Source organism: Crocuta crocuta, unplaced genomic scaffold, assembly GCF_008692635.1.
Source record: "Crocuta crocuta isolate KB4526 unplaced genomic scaffold, BGI_CrCroc_1.0 scaffold19, whole genome shotgun sequence".
NCBI lineage: Eukaryota > Metazoa > Chordata > Mammalia > Carnivora > Hyaenidae > Crocuta > Crocuta crocuta.
The window spans coordinates 4,407,998-4,426,896 of NW_027551565.1; the positions used below are offsets into that span (position 1 = coordinate 4,407,998).

At 33.5% G+C, this 18,899-nt stretch overlaps 1 protein-coding gene across 1 annotated transcript in view; it reads left to right on the forward strand.

Annotated features, from left to right (window-relative positions):
• Positions 1-18,899, forward strand: part of LEKR1 (leucine, glutamate and lysine rich 1) — a 171,177-nt gene that overhangs the window by 83,141 nt on the left and 69,137 nt on the right. The window contains exon 5 of the mRNA XM_077750101.1: positions 4,568-4,753. Coding sequence (XP_077606227.1) covers positions 4,568-4,753 — 186 coding nt within the window. The remainder of the gene's footprint in view (positions 1-4,567; positions 4,754-18,899) is intronic.

Here is an 18,899-nt window from a genome sequence, read left to right on the forward strand (position 1 = left end):
TGACCCTGAAATTCTTTTTTGGCATTTATTCCCTCCCCCCGCCATGAAAACATATGTCCACACGTATATCCTAAAGAAGTGTTTGTTGTGTCAGGCTTGTACCCTTAAATAAGGGAACAAAATTAATACTCTTATAATCTAATATATTTATTAATATATAGCTAAAAAAAAAAAAAACTCTGACCAAAACCTTGCACCTTATGCAAAAATTAATTCAAAATGTATCATAGACCTAAATGGAAAATAGAAAACTAGAAAATCTTTGGGACTTAGGATGCTCAGACTTGAACTAAAAGCATGATACATAAAAGGAAAACTTGTTAAATAGAACCTCAACAAAATTAAGAACTTTTGTTCTGTGAAAGACCCTGTTAGGAGGATGAAAATATAAATTACAGATTAGGAGAAAGTATTTGTGGACCACACAAAGGACTTTTATCTGGAATACATGAAAAACTCTCAAGACTCGACATTTTAAATAAACAGTTTAATTAGGAAATGGGCAAAATATATGAGCAAAAATTTCACCATAGAGGTTATGCAGATGGAAAAAAACACATAAAAAAGTGTTCAACATTAGCCAACTAGGGAAATGCAAATTATAACCATAATGAAATACTACTACACATCTATTAGAATGTCTAAAATTGTAGAGGTTTCCTAAAGACATAATTTTAAGTTCATAAGATTAAGCTAATAGGGCTAAGAACAACAGAAAAACCTTATTAAGATAAATTGTGTAAGATTAATACTAATAATTGTACTTACATTAGCTAACATGATACCTATTCTAAAAGCTAGAAAAAGCTATATTAGTTATAAACTTTGACAAGTTTAGAAACATTTTAGGTGACAAATACATTTTTTTAAATACCAGCTTTTATTTATGACCTTCATGGATATATTCTTAGGGTGTAAGTTGATTCTGTATGGCACAGTTCTTCAATTGAAAAGTTGATATAAAAAAAGAATAATAGAAACATTTTTATGAGAAGTAAAATAAATTCCAAATTCCTTTATCCTGACACATGCTAGTCCAACACACGCTCATTTATTTTTTTCCATATTTATGATCACAATGTAAATGCCAATAAATATTCTAAAATATAATGTTATTGGCCGAATTATGTCACTGCAACACCCCCCATTCATATGTTGAAGAACCAATCCCCAGCACCTCAGAATATAACTGTATTTGGAGTGATGGTTCTTACAGAAATAAATTTAAATAGGTGGGCTCTAATATGATTGGTGTTCCTTATAAAAATAGAGGAAACAAAAACATACAGAGGAAAGAGTCTTGAAGACACAGGAAGAAGATGGCCTTTTACAAACCAAGTAGAGAGGCCTGGAACAGATCCGCCTTCATGGCCCTTGAAAGAAACCAACCCAGCTGATACCTTGATCTCAGATTTCTTAGGCTCCAGAGCTGTGAAAAAAATCAGTCTCTGTTCCTTAACCCACCTAGTTTGTGCTACTTTGTTACAGCAGCCCTAGCAAACTCATAAATATAGTGAACCCCATACAGATTCACAACATTATTCAAGATACTTTAAAAGATTTGCACATTAAAATTTAGGCTTAAAATCAAAGTCCAGAACAGAAACAACATTCCTGTTGTTTTAAGAAAAGGCATTGCTTAATATTTTCTTACTGACAAGTATGTTGATTATTGAATAGCAGATATGAGTGAAATATTTCCTACCCCACTAATGAGTGGTAATCTCTTTATGTAATCAATATTTTTAAGTTCATATGTTCACAGATTAGGTTTTCTTAAAGCAGAGCATACGTATTTTAATAAGAGAAATTTCAGAAAAAAAATATTTTAAGCATACAATCAATTTGTTTCCACTCTCAAAATAACTATTGGATAGCTCTTGAATTTTTAAAATTCAAGTTCCAAATTAGGCTTAGAAATGAAACCCAATTTTTTCATAAAATTGAAGAAATTAGGGATAGAAATAGGCCTATTTGCTCATCCTGTTAAAAATGTTTGTTTCTTTTGCATGCATGTTTTTACTACTTTACCTAGCCTGACATCAAGTAGTCTGTGACTAAAAATGTTTGCTTCTGAAGAGAAGGGTAAGATAAGACAAAAAATATTCAGGATACTGTATTCAACTAGTGTATCAGAAACTATTTAGAAGTTTGGCTCAATAATGCCTTTACTCATTTACTAGGTATATACTGAGCTCCTGTTATTTCTAGGACATCATGGTAAAAATTATGGGTGGAATAAAAAAATGAGTAATAAATGATCTCTGGCCTAAGTAACTTACAGTCCAATAATAGATGACATGTATACATATTATCAATAAAGTAAAAATGGTATAGATTGGTATGAGTTCCAAGAAGATCCAGGTCATTTCCAGATTGGGTCAGAAAAGATTTCTAGGCCATGGTAGCATATGAGCAATAGCAGGCCAAATGTATGAAGTTAGACGCACCCCCTTATTCATGGTGGGGGTGAGACAGGGGAACACAAGGTGGGTACAACAACCAGAATAGGTTAACCTGGCGGAGATCATAACCCCATTTGGATTGAACTCCAAATTGGGACACATGACTGACAGATATGATGCTGTAGAATAATGAAGGTAGGATCCAATATTTGACATCAGAATTGCCATAGGTACAGGGAATGTGTTATTTGTCAAGCATGAGTTAATCCACCTTCATTGAGTTTTACTCTTCTAATTTCATGTTAGAAATGTAGCTCCTATTAGTTCGGGAATCTTGTAGTACTTTTCCATGTATTAGAATATATTTCACAAATGAATTTGTATTGCAGATTCTTATTCTTTTAATGCCAGATAGAAAGTCACGTTGACATGAGTAGTTATTTTAGAGACAGATAGTAGTGTACACTTACAGAGTCAGCCTGCTAACCTAAGCAGTATCATTCTGGCAAATGAAAAACAGGTGACAGCATGTGCGGGCTTCTCTGCAGTGTCATTCTGACTTAAACATAGATATGATTAGGATATGATACAGTTTATTCAGCAGAAGGAGCCACCTTCATGGATACAGAAATACAAAGACTTAGGCCTGAAGAAAAACTGTATCCCCCATATTTTTAAAACTCTATTTTTTAAAAAATATTATGTACTAGTGTGTTAGTAGTTTTCCTTACACAAATGAGTTCATATCCTTAAGTATTTAGAAGCATATAGTTATTCTTAGGAAAAACATTCCCATATAAAGTAATTGTTTGAATATAGTAGAACCTCCCTTATTTGGTCTCTGCCAATTAATTTCTCCAGGTTTTCCATTTTAGGCAACAATTAAAAGTGAAGAAGGTGCCAGACCCCTTGGGGTCATCCCTAAATCTGTCTTAAAGGTCACATTTTCTTTCAGACACACTCATCACCCACAGAAAGACTTTTTGCTTTTCTCCCTTTGGACCACATTCCTAATTCTACTCATCGCCATCCTTTAAGGCATGTTCTCTTCTCTGTGCTCTGTCTAGCCCACCACTTTACTTCTCCTTTAACCACTTACCAGCTGTATTATCTCTGCTGTCATGCTTGTCTTATGGCTCTCTGCTTCAGGTCTTCACTAGCTGTGGTGCCTCTAAGACCAATCCAGTCTCCTCTGATCCCTGACCACATGCTAAACGCATCACATGACCCAGGACAAGCTAACCAAGAAAGGGGATGCCAAGTGAACTATCTGGAAAAGCAGACTATACAGATTTTCATGTGGATCACATCCTCATCAATTCAAATTAATTGTGATTGTACAAATTTTATAGTATTTTATCATTATCATGTATGTATTTTTATGTTTTACGGTGGTTTAAGAGAGTAGTGCTGAAGAGACTGATTAAGGGAGAGCTTGATAATTATTCTGAAGGATAATATGCTTCATGAATTTCTCACAAAATTATATAAAATTAGCACATTTAAATCTACATAATGCTGTGAAGGCATATTTTTATTAAACTTAATCTAAGTAGATAGAATAATGACAAGTGATTGCTATGATAAAATTCTGGTCTCATTTTGAGGGGACAAAGTATTATTAGAATCATTAAGCTATATTAACTAATACTTTCTGCCCATAAATTTATTAGTTTTAAACACTGAATCCTTTTATTCCTCTCCACCCCTACTGTCTGTCTTCATAATTTGTATAGAATGTACCCTAATTACTCTCCTAGAAATGCCACCCAACCAGCTCATGCTAGCACATTTAAATTTACTTTTGTGAATCATGTTGCCAAGAAAACAATTTAATTTCGATAAAACTCAGAACATTATGCAGATATTGTGTTATTCATTTATGTGAGCATTTAAAAAGCAACATGGATTGCCATTTAATACAATTTAAACGCTAACCTACTAAAACTTTTCATGCATCATTTAGCAATGCAATCCTTTTCCTTTTTTCTTTTTCAGAATAACTACTAAATTTATATTTTTGGTTAGGTGTCATTCTACTGACAGAAAAGTTATCTTGACTTTCAATGATTAATTTTCTAAAAGAAAAAAATAATCATTCTATAAGGAAATGATTTATGGTTCAATTTTGTCTATTTGCAAACTTTGACTTTTCTCTACAGAAATAGAGATACTAAATAAAAGTTTGACAGTGTCCCAGAGAAATAAGATATGCCTTGAAGAGGAAATGAAAAATCTGAAATTGTTGTCAGATGCAGCCATACTGAGGTCTCAGCAGATTCAGACATCCAAACAACAGGAAGTAAACTTGCAAACCAGATGCCATGACTTGGAAAAAGAAGTACTAGGTAAAAGAGAATGATTTTCTTTGCTGTTGTTAGCAACTAGCCATAACAAAAAAATCTACATTTTAATTTCTTTTATAATCGCGACAAAATCTTGTTTTAATTAGTGTTGCAAAATGCCTAATTACCAGTAACTATGTCTATAACTGTGTCTGTGATCAGTGTTTACTATCATCCCTTCCAATTCTGCCATTGAGAGTGATGAGACTTAAGTGAATATACTCCTTCATTTTCCCAAAGGAAAATATTAAAAATTGTGTTTGAGACACTATGGGCAAAGGTTTTAAATTTCTACCTCAGAGGAATGAGTGTCTTGGCACTAAGGCTATGGAATTTGTACTTTTCCCTAAAATCAATAGGAATCCTTGAAAATTGGTAATCAGGAGAATGATACAAGCAGTGTTTTTACAAAATGAAGCGATGAGCAATGATGGAGGGTGCCCCAAGCATCAAGAAATTGGAGCTAGGTAGCCATTTAAAAAATATCTTTTCTGATAACCCAGACCCTAGACTAACTGTAAGAAACTGAAATAGGAAGGGAACTAACCTTTTTTAGGTCCTAATATGCACTCTATATAAATTACTTCTGTCAATTCCACAAGGACCATGAAAAACAGGTATAAATATCCCATTTTACAGAGAGGAGAATCAAGGTCTAGAAAGGTAACATACCTGTTTTCACATAGCTAATAAACGGTAGAGAGTGAAAGAGTTCAGATTCCAAGACTTGTGCTCATCCCACTGTCTCCTTCATCCTCTCCGTGGCCATAGTGGGAAAGCTAAGATAAAATCAGGGTTGAGCAGACTATCCAGGATTAGAGAGGTGATCACCCGGCTAAGTAGGCAGGGAGAGAAGGAATTCACAGAGGACTTTGAACCTCTTTTCCTGGGAGTATTTAATGAGGGGAGCACACCACAGACTAGGAAAACTAGAGAGAAAGTGCTGCTGGAATGGAAAATAAGGACTCGTTACATGAACTTGGAGCAGATATCAAATATTTTAATTTTCCCTTATGTGAGTAGCCTATTTATAGATTTTGCCAATTTTCTATTGCATTATTGGAATTTTTCTTGATAATTTTAAGAGCAATTTGTATAATGTATTTGTAATCTATATTTAGTTTTTTTTCTAATGTATAATTTGTCTATTGACTTTTTATGGTAAATTTCACTACCAAAGTTTTTCATTTTGATGTGATCAAATTACTGTCTTTTATTGTTTTTGGTTAGTTTTGGTTAAAGCAGTGCCTCCCATTCTTAAATTGTACAGTTAGTCTCCTGAGGGTTCTTTAACATTTAAGTTATTAATATATGTATGATTTATTTTTTGTATGGTATGAGATATGGGGGTTTAGTTTTATTCTTCCCAAATGGATAACCAGTTGTATCAGTGTTATTTATTAAATAATCTATCCTTTTCCACTGAATAGAACTATTTGTCATATGTTAAAATTTTATATATTTAGCATTGATTACTGTGTTCTCCCTTCTGTTCCACAATTTGATATACCACCAATACATATTCATTTGAATATATTGACTTAATGGCATAATCTCACAGCTGGTAAGTCCTTTCTCTTTCCACTGTTCTTATATTTTAAATATATATTTGGAGGAGTTAGTCTTCAGTTTGAACTTTTTAAGATCCTGTATTTACTTCTAATCCAAAGACTCCAATAGATATTTAGTAAAGTTTTTCTCCTCCAGTCTTTATACTTTTCTTATATATTTACAAGTAGTTATTCTTCCACATGAAGTTAGGGTAATTTCTTTTCATTCTAATCCCAATAGAGATGCTAGCTGGCACTGCATTATATTTGTATATTAAATTTTGGAGAACTGGTATTTTTAATGATATTAAGTCTCAATATTATAAAAGTCTTCTTATTCAAGAATACAGTATGTTCTTTCATTTCTTTAGATTTTTTAATGTTTTTAAGGATGATTTCATAGTTTTATTTCGATATGTTTCTTTTTCCTTCTTGTTAAATTTATGACTATCATGTTTTTGCATCCACTATAAATGAACTATTTTCACTATTTCAGTTTCTTGGTATTTGTTTTTTTGTTTTTCTTTTTGGTGCCAAAATGTGCTTTTATTATGGCACAGAAACTGGACCACTGGGCAGAAAGAGCTGCACTGAGATTGTGAGCAGTAACTGGCTATAGACTTTTTAGTTAGTAGGTATTAGGGATAAGGTAAGTCTCTAAGGAATTTGTGCATGTTAAAAGCAAGGTCTCCAGTACATGCAAACATGATATTTGTCCTTCTCTGCCTGACTTATTTCGCTCAGCAGAACACCCTCAAGGTCCATCCATGTTGCTACACATGGCCAGGTTTCATTCTTTCTCATATGTTTGCACGTATAGGAGGATTAGGAGGAACTTAATGGAGGACCATGGGGGAGACGAAGGGGGGAAATAGTGGGGGAGAGGGAGAGAGGCAAACCATGAGAAAATTTAAAAATTAAAAAAAAAATAAAGCAAGGTCTCCAGGACCTTGTGGGGGAGGGCTCACTGTTCTTAAGATAAGGTTGCTTTTAGTCTTTAATGAAACATTGACAGTAAGGCAGCCATGAGTTCCTTGAGGAATGTCACACTCTGCATGTCTCAGGAATTTATCAGTGGGGGGCTGCAAGTTGTAAGGAGACAGTTTTAGCTGCATTTTTCTTACCTTTGTTCTCCTCATCATTTGCTCCCTGAACTATTTGACCCTGAAATCTTTAAGGTTGTTGAGGGTGGAAGGTCTTACCTTCTGTAACTTTTTGCTGCTGAATAGTAGGGGCATAGAGATGCCCTTCCCTATGGGTCAACATTGGTCAACTGGGGATATAGGAGTATTAAAAGCAGAGGCAGCCGAATCCAAGGCAGACAACATAATATGAATCTCCTTGAGTAGAAAGGATCATTTGTCCACTTGAAATTATGCTACTGAGGGAGTCTCAGCACCAAGTGGAGAAAACATTTAAAAAATGCAAATTTAAAAAACAGCAAAACATGAGAAATAAAAGTTATCACGAGAAAAAGAAACCCAATAAAGAGACCTTTGATAGTTGACCAAAATCCTCCTCCAGTTCAGGAGTTTAACCAATTATTAAAAGAGAGGGAGGGATTGTTCAAAGTGCCAATCTGAGGGGCGCCCGGGTGGCTCAGTCAGTTGGGCATCCAGCTTTAGCTCAGGTAGTGATCTCATGGTTTGTGGGTTCAAGCCCTGTGTCAAGTACTGTGCTGACAGTTTAGAGCCTGGAGCCTTCTTCAGATTATGTCTCCCTCTCTCTGCCCCTCCCCTGCTCACACACTGTCTCTCTCTCTGTCTCTCTCTCTCTCTCTTTATCAAAAATAAAGAAAACATTGGGGCACCTGGGTAGCTCAGGCCTTTAGGTGGCTGACTTCAGCTTGGTCATGATCTCATGGCCTGTGAGTTTGAGCCCCATGTCTGGCCCTGTGCTGACAGCTGGGAGCCTGGAGCCTGCTTTGAATTCTGTATCTTCCTAGTTCTCTGCCCTTCCCCGGCTCTCAAAAATAAATAAACATTAAAAAAATGTTTAAATAAAACATTTTTAAAAATTTTAAGTGCCAATTTGAGTATTTATATCTTTTAGCAATCCTGTTAAATTTTAGTAATAATCTGGAATATACACACATAGCATTCAGTTTTTATGATGGCACATGTTCTACCCTGTCTGCAGTTAAAACATCTACTGCCATTTTATTTTGTAAAACTGCTTTATGAATGAGTTACTTCAGTGTTTAATAATGTATTGCTATTTTTAGAGTCACTTAAGGCCTTAATCGTGTAGCAGGTGATGTTAGCCATGATATAGACTCTGTTTTGTTTAGCAAGCAATCAGGTAATTAATAAGAGGCACTTTTAGGAAAACAAAAGAAAAATATAGGTTAATGGTTGGAACAAATTACAAACCCGATGTCTGAGTCTGGAGTGCTCCCAGTGAAAGATTTTCAGATGTCAGGCTTGCAGCATTCTCAGATGGTGTGGGAACAGGCAGCAGGAATCAGATGAGCTTTTCTGGTTTGTAATTTAAATGTCTGGTGATCCTTTTGACTGGCCCGTAGAGCAATAGGCACAAAGATGGTCTACACACAAGTTTTTTGGCAGTTTCTCTGAAGCTGACCTCAAGTTGTCCAGCATCAGTTTTCAGTGCTTTAGGAAAAAGGACAACTTTAGTTAAAAGAATGGAAGAAAATTAGAAATCTTGGTATTTGTTGATAGAATAAGGAAAGGTTATTGATTTTTGTGTATTTGTCTTATATCCATCAACTTTATAAAATCCTCATATTAATTCTAGTAGCTTTTTTACTAGTATCTCTTGAATTCTATAGTTCTACAGTTATATCACCTGCTCAATATCCCCCAAAGAGAGTTCATCTATTTTTTCAAGTATTTATATCTGTTATTTTATCTTCTTATCTTGTTCATATCTTATGAAATTCATTTGAACCTCTCAGACTTTGTTAAATAATAATGACATTGAGCATCCATGTCTACTTACTGATTTTAATTGAAATTATTTGGTGCTTTGCCACTTGGAGTTATATTTGATATTTTTGGTAAATATTTATTTTTAATTATTTTACTTCTATTCCAATTTTAGTTAAATGTTTTATATGAAATGCTGTTAGATTTGTTAAATGCCTCTCAGCATCTATTGATATAATAGTGTTTTTCCCCCTTTAACCAACTAGTAAATGGACTAGTATCATTGAATTTCCTGTTGTTGAAGTGTTTTTGCTTTCATAGAATAAGCCATGCATCATTTACTTTGTGAATATATCATTTGCTACATGGATATATTTTATTCATAAATTTGGTACATATATATTTTAAAAAGTGAGATTAGTTTATAAGGCTTTTTTTTTCTATTAGGAAGTACTAATTTTATAAGAGCTTTGCATTAAAATTAGGTGAACATCATAAATAAATACGCTTAATCACATGGATTATCTGGTTTTTTAAAGTTAGATAAAACTTGACCTGTACCAAATATCATTAGGTAAAATTCAATTATGAACTCCTTTGATTTCAGCTTCTCTTTGAATGGTAGTGATTTAGTATTTCCAGAGTTGTCTCTGGTAATTTGACTATTTGAATTTTCAGTTCTTCTTACATCAGTTTTGATATTTATATTTGGATGGGAAATTACTCAATTTTTTCTAAGATTTCAAATTTATACCCATAAGATGAGTTGGATCACTAATAATCCTTGGTTCATGACACATATGTACTGGTTGGGACTTCATATATCATCTTGAATAGAATAGTAATAGTGGGCATTCTTGTCTCATTCACAATTAAAAAAAAAAATACACTGCTGAATAACTTTTCAGTATGAGCAGAAATGATAATAAATGTAAAATATCTAGAAAATGGTATTAAAAACACTATATATCAAAACTTTTGGAATACAGCCAAAGAAGTGCTTTGAGAGAGATGTATAGCTTTAAAAATTCATATAAAAAGGAAAGGACAGGGGCACCTGGGTGGGTCAGTTGGTCGGGCGTTGACTCTTGATTTCAGCTCAGGTTGTGATCTGAAGCCTGCTTAAGATTCTCTCTCTCTCGCTCTCTCTTTCTCTCTCTCTCCCCACCCTTCCCTGCCCCTGTCCCCTACTCACATGCTGTCTCACTATCTCTAAAATTAAAAAAAAAAAAGAAAAGGAAAGAAAAAAGAAGGAAAGGACAACCTCAAATAACAGAAGAAAAAAAATAATAAAAATAAGAGCAGCAGTGAGTGAAATAGAAAAGAGATGATAAAGAAAACCAACAAAACAAAGCATTGGTATTTTTTTAAAACCACAAAATAGACCTCTGGCAAGTTGGATCAGAAGATGAGAGAAAACACAAATGTAAAATATAAGTAATGGAAGAGGGGCAGTGACTACAGATAAAGAGTAAAAAAAATAATAATAAAAGTAAATGCTGTCAACAACCTTATGCCAACAACTGTGAAATCTTAGATGAAATGGGTATACTATTAGAAAAATATATCTTCCCAAGACTTACTCAAAAAAATTAAATGGCTCAATCACTATTAAAAAGATTAGAGCAGTCATCTAACAAAGAAGAAAACAAATTTTTTAACAAGCAAGTTCTACCAACTTTCAGGGAACAAAGGATATTAATTTTATCCAGTATATTCTAAACATATATATTGAAAACTGAGGACTGTTTCCCAACTCAGTCTATAAGGCCAAGGCAACTCTGTTACCAAAATCAGACAAAGATATTGAAAGAAAGGAATAATATAGGCCTATTTATATTATGAATATCAGTGTAAGAATTTCAACTGTATGTTTGATATTTTGAGAAATATTTTGAGCCACCTGAGTGTATTACCTATTTATAAAATTAAAGTTATAAATAAAACTGAATGCCATGTTATTTATTTTAAACTTAGGAGGACAAATTTAAGACAGCTTTGCTAAAATATGCATTTCACACTTATAAATGCAAGATTTTCTTTAAAACAAAGATTATCATTCTGATTTCTCTAATATTTCATTCTTTTAATATGGTTTAGAAAAAAGCAGTTTCTTTGAATATTATAGTTTCTTAGAAGAACATTAAAACAGTGGAGAATGTGGTATCTTACATTCTTTTAAGAAACTATAATATACATAATATTCCCTGATCCCCCTACCTCTGCCTTAATCCTGAATACTGGTTGGTCTTGGCATGAATTTGTGACTGCTTCTTTTTTTTTTTTGAATGCTTTATTTTATTTTCTGAAAGAGAGAGGGGCAGAGCATGAGCAGGGGAGGGCCAGAGAGAGAGAGAGGAAGTTACAGAATCCAAAGCAGGCTCCAGGCTCTGAGCTGTCAGCACAGAGCCTAACATGGGGCTTGAACTTACAAGCCAGGAGATCATGACCTGAGCTGCAGTCAACGCTTAACCAACTAAGCCACCCAGGCACCCCAAATTCATGACTGCTTCTTTCACTTGGTGTCAGTTGTTCTTGGGTCGTATCTTGGGAAAATATATTTTAAAAATAGTCTGAAAAGTGAGAAGCATGTTTGACCACCTAGCCCTAGCATATTTAGAATATGTTATTATAGGAGTGTGTTGCAGTTGTAAAAAATAGCAATGTATATGTTTAAAACTGATTACAAATTCAGAAGGCGAATCAGATTTTAAGGTAAGGATCAGTAACAAATGGGAGAAAGCAAAATTATGTGATAAGTGATGTTTGGAAAACTAAAACCAAATAAATCAAATACTCCAAAATAAACCTCAAATTAAGTAAGACAAAAATAACAAGAAAATGAGTACCAATAAAAGAGACAGAACTTATCCTAATCATGGAGGGATAAAGCAGCACTTTTAAAATTGCAAAGAGTAAGATAGATTTTGCCTATAAAATAGAGAATCTCTGGCTTTAAAAACTTCCAAATAACTTAAAAACAGAAGATGGACAAAAATATGTGTATCAACTATCATATGCAAACGGTTATTATCCGTACTATATAAAGATTTTGTTCAAATATATGTGAAAACTGCCAAGATCCCAAGAAGGCAAATGCGTGAAAAACAGAAAACAGATAACATGAGAAATATAATAATAAACAAGGTCAAAATGCCTCCACTAATAATTAAATAATAAGAAAATTCACTTCTTAGTAAATTCATAAAAAGACTTCAATAATAAATTTTCCCTTAATTGGTGATAAAAATTATTGTATTTTTCTAACCCATAGAAATGTTTGTTATCAAGCAATCTCCTTCTTGGGAATTGATGCTAGGGAAATAGCAGAAAATGAAAAATTATTTATATGTAAAGGTCATATTTTTAATAGTAAATGGTTAGAAGTAATTTATCCCCAGCATTAATTAAATGGGTAATAAATTGTCATATACCATGACCTGGAACATTATTCAGCCTTTACAATGACAACAGGTACATGGATTATCAACATGGAAAATACTATAATTGTAATATTACATAGTAAAAGAACTCACAAAATGGTATGTACTTAAAATTACAATTATGTCAAGATACATATATTTATGAATAGGAACCAGAAGGCAACATGAAAATATAAAAATGAATTTTAGGGTGATAGAGGTATGTGAGATTTGTTTTTCTTCTTTCAAAATTCCTTCTAATGTTACTTTGAAGAACTTTTTTCAAAAAAGAAAAAAAAGTGTTACACATCTTTAAGATTTAGCTCACATTCCCTTCCTACAGTAAAAAAAAAAAAAACCTCACCAGAACTCTGTACTACTAATTAGTCACAGTTTCTATACTCATTAAGATCTCACCTTTAAGTACACTATATTGAAAAGTACAGCTGGAGACTGATCTATTCAGTGCTTTATATAGAGGTTGTATAGTTATAGATGCAATATAGACTCATCTAAAGGACGGTGTAATTGCAGAGCAAAATGGCACATAATTTGAAGACTAAATTAGGGCTTCAATTTCGCTGCTGCTGTTGAATAGGTTCACTCCATGGGCAACACCCAAACCATGTTAACAGAGAAAGCATTTTAAAAAACTGTTACATTTCTCTTGGTTGGCAGAAAGTCAGTATGGACAGGATCATTAAAGCCAGTGATGACTAGTGATCTCAACTAGTGATGACAAGTAGCACTTCCTATGAACCTAGCTATGAAGGGTACTGGATTTGGGGGTTTTGTTTTGTTTGTTCATTTGTTTGGTTGTACCCCACAACAATCTTATGCCCATGTTAGGGTCTCAGTGCGGAAACTGACAGAACATTTAGAAAAATGTACATAAATGTACCTCTTGCTTTATCCACAAATATCCTTCTGCTGAACTGATTGTGCTAATGTATCATTTGTTCCTAATTCATTTTACTGGAACAGTTACAGTGGTTTTAGAAAACTACAAGTGCAAGAGAGACAGCAAAGTTTGTCTCAGGTCTTAGCAGTGTTGTATCCCAAATCTGGTATACTTTCATCTCCCCTGTGGGGCCTGCAAAAGATTTTCTCAGGTGTTCCCACCTCCAGTGGTCCAAACCTGCCCTTCTGCTCCCTTCCTCTCACTACCTGTTTTCTACTTCTTATAATCTAATTTCACTTCTGCCCACTATCCAGTCTTTAGCTTCTTTCCGCAACTCATCTGTTCCTATCTGTCGGCCCTAGGCTGACCAAGCCCTGGGTTTAACTTCATTTTTTCAACAAGTGTTTATTGGACACCGACCACATGTGGCCAGACTGGCCTCATCTTTGCTTTGACTTCTGGTGTTCATGTGTTCTCCAGCTCTTCATGGGTCGTCATAGGACCTCTGACATCCTAGCTCCACACTGGTTGTATGTGCTGACACTCTTAACTTTGGCCATTCTTGACAGATATTTTTGTCCTCTATAGTAAGTATAGTCTGCAAATTTCCTTAGCTCCAATTTTGTTGTCATTCAGATTATTTTTAGTTGTGCTTTTTCTGCCATCACATGGCATTTGCTTTCATAATTTTCATGAACTTCAATACTCTTATTTTTTATTTTGCTTTCTTTTAAATGCATGCCTAATTTTTCTGTTACTAACCCATTAATGTCCTTAAGATTTTCTGCTATCTTGATAGTCATCACCTATAGCTTTTCCAACTTATTAATGTCTTTTCAGAAATCATGTCAACCATTTGAGAAGAGGAAAAACTAATATAACATAGTGAATATCTTCTCCCCAGATAAATGATGGGATTAACATAACTGGGCATAGCATTTCAGATTTTCTTTGGGCAAATAAGAATAAGGGGAGACCAATATACCACTCATAACTCTTTCTGTGCTTTATTTTTAAGAAACGTAATTATTGGTTCAAAGAATACAATTTATTATTGTATAGCATGTTTTTACCCCTTCCTATGAGCCATTTTACCAAGTTCTCCATAGTTGCAGAAGCAGCTAAGTGATAAGCATCACAATAAGGCTTACTTTCTAGTACTAGTTGAACAACTTCCTTTCTGTCTTCCTTGCCTAGTTCTCTGCCCTACCTTCTGCCTCTCATTATTTCCTTTAGAGCATTCATTCAAGTACTAGACTCTATGTTATCCCTTGTCCAGAATCTGTTTTTATTATCCATGCTCTGAATTGTTTCTTTTCTCTCTTAGATTCTCTTAGTAAATGAGTTAACATGTTATACAGTTGACATCTGAACAACAGGTTTGAACTGCATGGGTCCACTTATATGCAGGGTTTTTTTCCAGCAAATATATTGGAAACATTTTTGGAGACTTGGGCCAATTTGAAAAAACTCAGACAAACCTTGCAGCCTAGAAACATTGCAAAAAAATGAGAAAAAGTTAAGTATGTTATGAATGCATTATATATATATAGAGAGAGAAAGATAGATAGATATGTAGCTACTAGTCAGTTTTATCACTACGATAAAATATACACAAATCTATTATTAAAAGTTAAAATTTATCACACTTACACATACAAATGCTTACAGGCCATATTGTCTTTTCATTTTTGATGTCCACTGTTAGTAACATATAATGTCTATAGTGTAACGTATCATACAAGAAAATATTGAGGTGCATACTGACCAATGATTCATCTTGTAAACAGATAATGTAAACTGATGGTATCAAAATATAGTACAGTATTATAAATCTATTTTCTCTTCCTTATGATTTCCTTAACATTTCTTTCTCTAGCTTACATTATTGTAAGAATACTGTATAAAATGGCACCTGGGTGGCTCAGTCAGTTAAGTGTCCAACTTTGGCTCTGGTTATGATCTCACAGCTCATGAGTTCAAGCCAAGCATCACGCTCTGTGCTGAAAGCTCAGAGCTTAGAACCTACTTCGGATTCTGTATCTCCCTCCCTCTCTGTCCCTCCCCCATTCATGCTCTGTCTCTCTCTCTCTCAAAAATAAATAAATGTTAAAAAAATTAAAAAGAATATTGTGTATAATACATATGACATACAAAATATGTGTTAATTGCCTGCTTATGTTATTAATACTGCTTCTGTTTAACAATAAACTATTAGTAATTAAATTTGGGGAAGTCAAAAGTTATATGCAGATTTTCAACTGAGCAGGAGGTCAGCATTTCTTTTTTTTCTCTGACATGCGATATTTCTTTTTTCTTTTTTTTTTTTTACAAATAGTTTATTGTCAAATTAGTTTCCACATAACACTCAGTGCTCATCCCCACAAGTGTCCTCCTCCATGCCCATCCCCCTCTCCCCCCCACATCCATCAGTCCTCAGTTTTTGTCAGCATTCAAGAGTCTCTCATGGTTTGCCTCTCTCCCTTTCCCCCACCATTTCCGCCCTTCTTCTCCCCCTTGTTCCTCCGTCAAGTTCCTCCTAATCCTCCTATACGTGCAAACATATGATATTTGTCCTTCTCTGCCTGACTTATTTCGCTCAGCATAACACCCTCAAGGTCCATCCATGTGGAGGTCAGCACTTCTAACCCTCATGTTGTTCAAGAGTCAATTGTACTTTTTTGACTGACTAAATATATTCATGTGTTTGAATATATTTTACATTCTACACACAATTGAGATCATACAGTATTTGCCTTTCTCTGTATGACTTATTTCACTTAGCACATTGCCCTCAAGTTCTATTCATGGCAAGATTAAGATTTTATTCTTTTTTTTAATGACTGAATGATATCACAGTATATATATGTATGTATGTTTGTATGTAAGAAAGTTTGAAATTGGAGAGCTTGATGCTTCCAGCTTTTTTCCTCTTACTCAAGATTGCTTTGACTATTCAGAAACTTTTTGCGGTTCCATACAAATTTAGGATTATTTGTTCTATTTCTGTGAAAAATGTCATTGGAATTTTAATAGGGATTGCACTGATGCAGTTTCTTGGGGGTAGTATGGGCATTTTAACAATATTAGTTCTTCCAATCCATGACCACAGAATATCTTTTCATTTATTTGTGTCTCCTTCAGTTTCTTTTATTAACATCTGAAATTTTTCCTCCTTGGTTAAATTTATTCCTAGATTTTTTTTGATGTAATTACAAATTAGATTATCTTCCTAATTTCTCTTTCTGATACTTTATTATTAATGAGAAACACAACAGATTGCTGTGTATTGATTTTGTATCCTGCAACTTTACTAATTTCATTTATTCTAAAAGTTTTTCAGTCTAGGGTTTCCTGTATTTAATATGTCATCTGCATATAGTGACAGTTTTACTTATTCTTTTTCAATTTGGATGCCTATTTCTTTTTCTTGCCTAATTTTTCTTGTTAGGACATCCAATACTATGTTGAATAAAAATAGCAATTGTAGGCATCTTTGTCTTGTTCCTGAGCTTTTTTTTTAAGTCCCAAGTCAAATTTGTTTAAGTATTTTTTTAATATAATTTATTGTCGAGTTGGCGAACATACAGTGTATACAGTGTGCTCTTGGTTTTGAGGGTAGATTCCTGTGATTCATCACTTACATACAACATACTGATCTTACGGGAAAAACTTTCAGTGTTCCATCACTGAGTATCTTGTTAACTATGGGCTTGTCATATATGGGTTTACTGTGTTGAGGTGCTTTCCCACTTTACCTGCTTTGAGAATTTTTTTTTATCATAAATAGATGTTGAATTTTGTCAAATGCTGCTTCTGTATTTGCTGAGATCATATGATTTTTATCCTTTATTTTGTTAATATGGTATATCATATTGATTGATTTGTGGATATTGAACCATCCTTGCATCCCTGGACTCAATCCCACTTGATTGGGGCATATGATCCTTTTTAATGTATTGTTGAATTTGGTTTGCTGATATTTTATTGAGAACTTTTGCTTCTATGTTCATCAGGGATATTCGCTTACAACATTCTTTTTCTATAATGTCCTTGTCTGGTTGATGTTAGGATAATGCTGGCCTAATAAGAGGAGTTTAGAGAAATGCATTTCTTTGTACTTACGATTTTAGACTTAGGCTCACTACTGTATCATTAGTGTGTTTCCTTAAAAATACATTCTGAAATCATTCTAATATTTTATATTCCCAATTCTCTTATTTTTAGAATTCACTTTTAGAATAAACTTATCTTTCTCCATTTTTATCTATGTAAATTTTTATTGTGTCTGCCTACCTACCCTCCACCTAACATTCTCCAGTAATGTGATATTAAACAAAAGTACTGAAGGCTAAGAATCAGATAATGACTCTCCACACATTAGCTAGGTGACTCTGAAATGCCATTTCTCCATGATGAATGTGTGGCCACATCTAGGCAGTGGATGGATTGGACTAAAGTCTTGGAGGTTCCTATGGCTATAATGTGCTGTACTCTGATTCTAACTCTGGTGCCTTTGCTTGTTTTAAAGTTAAATAAATGTTCTTATTTTTACATTTTGATTTTTTATTTCTTTTTTTAAGTTTTATTGATTTAAGTAATCTCTATACCCATGTGGGGCTTGAACTCATGACCCCGAGGTCGAGTCACATGATCCTCCAACTGACCCAGCCAGACACCCCCATTTTTTTCTTTTAAATCACCATTAAACAATACCAACCTTGATTCACATATATAGTTTTTATGATCATTATTTTTCTACATAAAAACTTTTATTCTTGTTTTTTCCACATTTTCCCTTTATTTGTCTTTTAAAATATAGACATTCAAAAATTTAAATTCAAGTGATAACTCTGGTCCATATAGTTTAAAAGTGGTTAAAGAATAAATAATAAGCTGCTAATAGCAGCCTAATTCTTAATGACAAATTAATTTTTTCATAGGAAAGCAAACATAAAATTTTGAAGACTAAATTCTTGGTTCTTTTTTAAAGATTTATTTACATAAGTTTTGTAATTTTCTGTTTAGCTTACACTAATATCACCTTCAAAATGCACAATTTATCTCAATTGATAATATTCCTCTCAGAGGTCATTGTGACCCACAAATCAGTCCACTTAAATTATTTTCCTTTCACCTGGCAGAATAAAATGTCCTTTATTTTTTGTCAGTAGTCACAAATATTGGAAGATGGAGTTCAGATAAATCATGTCAGCATTAATGTCTTTGCTAAAATTTATTTGACCAATTTCAAATGTATTCCAAGTAAAACAATCTTGAATTTTCTTTTTCTTTTTTTTTTTTAAATCTTGAATTTTCTTTCTAGTGAGCTTTTTGATATCATAAATTAAACAGAAATATTTTAATAAAATTATTGTGCATATATTT